This window comes from Halyomorpha halys, unplaced genomic scaffold (genome assembly GCF_000696795.3).
Source record: "Halyomorpha halys isolate HHAL.00 unplaced genomic scaffold, Hhal_1.1 Scaffold165.1, whole genome shotgun sequence".
Classification (NCBI taxonomy): Eukaryota; Metazoa; Arthropoda; class Insecta; order Hemiptera; family Pentatomidae; genus Halyomorpha; species Halyomorpha halys.
Genome location: NW_027111427.1, coordinates 1053513 through 1059370, shown reverse-complemented (window position 1 = coordinate 1059370; position 5858 = coordinate 1053513). Strand labels below are relative to the sequence as shown.

Below are 5858 nucleotides of genomic sequence, written 5' to 3'. Positions count from 1 at the left end.
TCATTCTGAATTTGTGGGTTCATAGAGAATACATAACTACTGAATGAACAAGAGACTTGAATTTATTTTTGCTTATGATTGATTTCACAAAAATCTGAAATTTCATAAATATTATTAAAAAATTTAAGGTTATTATTAATTTAAAATTGGTATGCCTTGATTTTCAAATTAAATTTTAAAGATACGGTAATTTAAAACTAACAATGATTTTAAAATTATTAATAATAAGATTGTAATTAAGCTATTAATAAAAATATTCTCCTTGGAAATGTCCATTTTGACTGAAACATTCAGTATTAAAAGATAATTAAATTAAGTTAATCGATTATAATTGATAAATACAATCGATCTAGAACGAGTTAAAATAATATATATATTTATACATAATATTTAATCAATTTTTTTATAATGAAAGTCAATACATAATAATTATAATAAATAATTATATTAAAAAATCATTGAAATTAACTTCAACACCTCGTTAGGGATTGGTAGGTATATTTGATTAATTTGTTTTAAGGATGCATCGCTAGTTTTACTTTCTTTGAGATATGAAATATTTTTTATTGTTTAAGATACTGACAGTTGCAGGAGTAAAAGCTTCGTGCTCAAGTATTTCTTTATTTATCGAGATAGAGGAATAAAAGAAAGAAAAAATTCAATGAAAGATAAAATCTGGGAGAGAAGAGGAAAGAGCACTCAACCATTGTTGTCTGGAACGTTTGTTGCTGAATGTGCTTCTTCGGGGTTTTGGCCAATCTCAACACAATGTCTAAGTTTCGAGTTATTATCCAAAGTTGACATCGCGTAGCATTATAAATTAGAATATGTTAAATAAAACAAACAAAAAAAAGATTTACACTTAAATTTTGTATATACAAATAGGAACGCAGACATTTCTATATTAAATAAAAAGAAACTTTACGCCCCCTAAAACAATTAAAAAAATTGAAAAATGAATTAAATCAGGACAAATCGCAATTTATCACTCGTAATCTTATTAATAGAAACCCTCGATGAAATGAAAGTCAATAAAATGATTTCCTGGATTTATCAAATTTTCAATCAAACAAGCTTAAAGAAATAATATTTAGATCTTAAAAATCATACCTCTAGTTATATTAAGAAACTATTTTAGGAATTAGAATTATATACAAATGATGTAAAATATTCTTATTTTGATCCAAAAACGTAGTTGTGGTCTTGTAAACGATGCCATACACGACCATACAAATACAATCCAATATATAGTGTAGCGACATGCTACCTGCTGGTCTAGACTGTAACTATTACAGCTAACTAAACAGATATTGCCCGGCATAACGCAACCTACCAGCTAACATGGGAACTACAACTTGCAACGAGCAAATGCAGTATAATAATATTTGTACAATCCATTGTAAATACCTTGTAATTGTAATTGTAACATCTAACAACTATATAAGACATTGTAATATATATATATATATATACACACACACACACACATATATAAATGTATCATTTGAATTAATAAAGATTCAAATAGAATCTGCTGATCCACTTAAAGCTATCGTCTTACACGTAGTACCTCTCGATGGCGTTTAATATTTCAGAGACTAGACTAGACCAAAATTGTCAAGTCACAGTATGATATATCTTCACCGAAAAACACTTCCTTAGCAGGCAGATGGTAATCATGTACATAGTGGATCAGTACATACTAACACTACATATTTGGTAGTGTATATTATTTTTTATTCCTTAGTCTTCTCTGGATTTCTCCTTCCTCCTCTTCCTTTCATCATTTCGAATGACCCGGCGCCTGGCTAACCTCCGGGCTTATTTACCCCTTCGTATCTACAGGAATAGTACCCGGTAGGACGTGGTTATCATCCTTAGAGAACTGACGGCTAGCACCCGTATGTCTCATCCTTCCTAATTACCTCCTATTCATCTACCATACTTTTGAACACGGATTGTTGAGGCCATCTGGTCAAGAGTACCTAACATTGTAAATTGGAGTCAGATGATTTAACACAATCACCTAACATTTGATAACATGGACCACCATAAAGGTAGGACCACACTTGTGATCAACATGATCTAGAAGTTCACAAATCCTTCATAGTATCAACAATGAGGCTGGTGCAACATTGCTAAAAATAATGAAATTTTCACTTTTTAAAAGCAGATGAAAACATTTGTTGACGTATATTTGTGAAAATTTCAACATGAGTACGGCTCTAACTCAAAAATAATAGTCTAATGATCGCTAAACTTATTCAAGCATGCATGATTGTGTGTAACCATCATAAGTAGGATCATAGAAAAACTTATTTAATTCTTACAAATATTTTTCAGAATTAAAATGGGTACTTACAAATGTTGTAAACATATAATGATATCTATAATCGTTCATTTGCAATTGCAGAATCTGAAACAGAAAAACATTAATTTATATTACATGTTCTTTCATCTTAGTCATAGGAAGTTTAATAATTTAAAATAACTAATTATCACATTAAAATACAAATTTATAGACTAATTGATATTGTCAAAATTTTGCCCATTGTGATCCAATGTATTGAACTACATTTATATATCTTTCACATATATGTGTAAGATGGTTCAGGCCTTTTAAGGTGTTGTTAAAGGCTTTAAAATAATGTTAAATGTTATTAAAGAGAGACAACGGAAAAATTCTGTCTCCAAAGAGTCACAATGTAAGAACGATGTAATAGGAGTAGATAATAAAATTTTCAGAACCTCAAGGACTTATTTAAGAAAACAAGTTATTTAAAAAAAAAATTTAGACAAATAAAATTTCAAAAAAAGTTATATTCTTGTTTTGGACGTCTAGAGGGATTCGGATAAAATAAGATTTAATATTATATTCTTTAGTTGCGACTATTTCTTTGAGTTAAACCTTTATTAATAAAAATGAACTAGCCTTTTTTTCTGTGGGTAGAGACATTTTCAAAGATTTTATAAGCAAGTTGAAAAAAAAAAGAATATTGTTTAAACGATATATAAATGATAAAGCACTTACTAATAAAAATTGAACAATAAAAAAATATTTAAAATGTAGGCATATGAAGCAACATTATATTAAATATGGATTAATGAGTAACCTATCTGTTATGAGAAAAATATCGTTATTTCTCTAACCACTTAACAGATATCTGTCATGCAAATTTGCCTTGCATGCAAAGATAGTTGGGAGTACTATTAATTACCATCCAGATTTTCAAATTTTCACCGGACACTCATTGCTAGCATTTTTTAAAAATTTATTTATTTAATGAAATTTACATCTGTACAAATAATAAATACAATAAGTAAATATGTGGAATGTTTCATTCACACATGAAAATCTTGGGAAGGAACCACCCATTGGTGGTACTCCAAGTATTAATTTAAATTAGAAGGTCTCGTAGTCATCTTCTTTTCATACGCGACAGGATCCTCGGAGGATTATCAGAGATTGTTAAGGATGAAAGATTAAGAATTAATGAGTTAGGATGGGTAAGGAGTTTGGAATGAAAAGACGTATATCTGTTAAGGGACAAATCTGCAACGAATAGGATGTTAAGGAATAAATAGGTTAAAACACAACAGGTCCAAAAACTAAAAAACAAACAAACAAAGAACAAAACAGAAAAAATAGCCGTAGCTTACGTTTTCCCAACTTATGATGATATATCTTATACTTTGAAGTTATTAATTTTTGAGTAAATATTTCTTCCCTAAATTTGTTTTTTTTTTAATGGTGCGCCTACGCCGTCCATGGTTTTACTTGGAAAATATGCTGATTTTTTATTTTGTTTTTAGGTATTTGTGGAATTGGTTTATTTGTAACGTAATAAGGAGCATTAAGGATTTTACGTAGGATTTTGGATTGTAAGGATTGGATGTGGGGGGAATTTTATGGTTTGGTAGAGCCCCAGAGCTCAATTCCATATGTCTAAATTGGTCTGATTATCATAGTATATAATAATTTTTTGTAGTGAATAGGAAATTTAGAGCGTTTGTCAAGTAGGTGTTGTAGCAATCGAAATATATGAGCAGTTTCTTGTCGTTTCAGTCTTGTATGTGGATTCTAAGTTTCTTTTCAAGATGTAGTCCTAACTATCGAATCTGTTCAACAGGCAATTCCTCTTAAAGATATAGAGCTCCGAATGAAAAATTAATTTTTTTGACAATTTGAAACAGCCAACATTTTTTATACCCCCTACCTACCTATACCTGAAGACTCATAAATTTTGACTAGTAATAATACATAGTTTTCATTAAAGTAATTAAAAATAGGGGAGAAATAACTACCTTTTTTTTCTTCCCGGCTCTTGTACTACTAGATTCAGAATCCTGCTTTACCTTTCAAATGAGGGAGGCAAATCTTGATTCTCTCCTATGTTCTATATAATATTTCATTATATCATTTTTTTTGTTGCAAATATTGTAATCATATACTTTCTCTTTAATTTTTTTTATTTAGTCTAGTCTTTATTTCTGGTATGAATGAATACATATAACACTAAATATAATACATACACTATTATTGCTTGTAGCAAATTTTATAATTATCCTTCAATAACCATTAATATACAAATAAAATAATTACTAAATTTTGGTATTGTATTCCTGGCTAAATCCTAATAGTACGACTACAAATGTCAGTTTACACGATGTTAGTAGCTAACATTTATCACTATCACTATTATTGCTACTATCACCGTGGAGCCTGGAATAAAGATAATCTTTACCCCTTCGAGAACTATCGCATTCGATATGTTCCTTTCTCTTTAATTCATTCAAAATATAACCGATATCATACCCATTCGAATGAACGATATAATGTTATCATGAAACTCTGTTCAACTCACATAAATGATAAATCTGGATACTTTACAATGGATATCTTCAAGTAATAGAGTATCCAATAAATAATTACGTTGTCCCACTGGAAAATATCACTTAAATTTTTACAGTTGAAATTCAGCTATTTATATTAATCCTGCATTATCCCAGCTTAGAACTCATAGGTATATGCCGAACATGAACATATGTTAGGTGGACTACTAATTTTTAGGGGGAATCCACGGGCCTGAATAATTTGAGACATGAAAGTTGGAAATGTGTTGAGCCATCAGACAGAACAGACAGACTAAACATTTTTTTTCAATATTTTGAGCTCAAATTGTTCTAAAACTCCGTAAATTCCTACCTCCTACATACTTTCTCATTGATAGATTTTTCCAAGTAAACCACAATGGTTCCTATTCATCACTCTATTCTCAGTCCGCTGGTGTTCCTCAAGGTAGTATCCTCAGCCCCATCCTCTGCACCGTCTATACAGCTGACATTTCAACCAATCCTAACAGTATCCTCACTACGTATGCCGATGACACAAGTGTGCTTGCTGATAATAATAACCCATTAATTGTATCCCAAAATCTCCAATCCCATATCACAGCCCTCGAAGATGGTGTCGTAATTGGAGGATTAAGATAAATTCCAACAAATCTCATCAAATCACTTTTACCCTTCATCGTTAACCTACTGACTGCCCTACAGTTTCATTTAACGATGTTACTCTAACCTCTGTCGAACAGATCCGCTACCTTGGACTACATTTGGACAAGCGATTAACCTGGAATCCTCACACCAGACTGAAAAGGCAGGAAACTGCACGTCGATTTCGACTATTACACCTTCGAATTCCTCTCGTATTCAATCCTTACAATCCAAAATCCTTCGTAAAATCCTCAATGCTCCTTACTTAGTCACAAATAAAATCATACATAAAGACCTTAATGTTCCCTATGTAACCGATCTAGGCCGAACCAGATATCACTCCTTCCATTATAAACTCTATA

General features: G+C 30.7%; 1 protein-coding gene across 5 annotated transcripts in view; it reads right to left on the bottom strand.

Moving 5' to 3' along the window:
* LOC106678871 (glutamate receptor ionotropic, kainate 2) overlaps nt 1–5858 on the bottom strand; it is a 676475-nt gene that overhangs the window by 199027 nt on the left and 471590 nt on the right. For all 5 annotated transcript variants that reach the window (XM_067049421.1, XM_067049419.1, XM_067049423.1 and 2 more), the window contains one exon: nt 2363–2416. In XM_067049421.1, coding sequence (XP_066905522.1) covers nt 2363–2416 — 54 coding nt within the window. The remainder of the gene's footprint in view (nt 1–2362; nt 2417–5858) is intronic.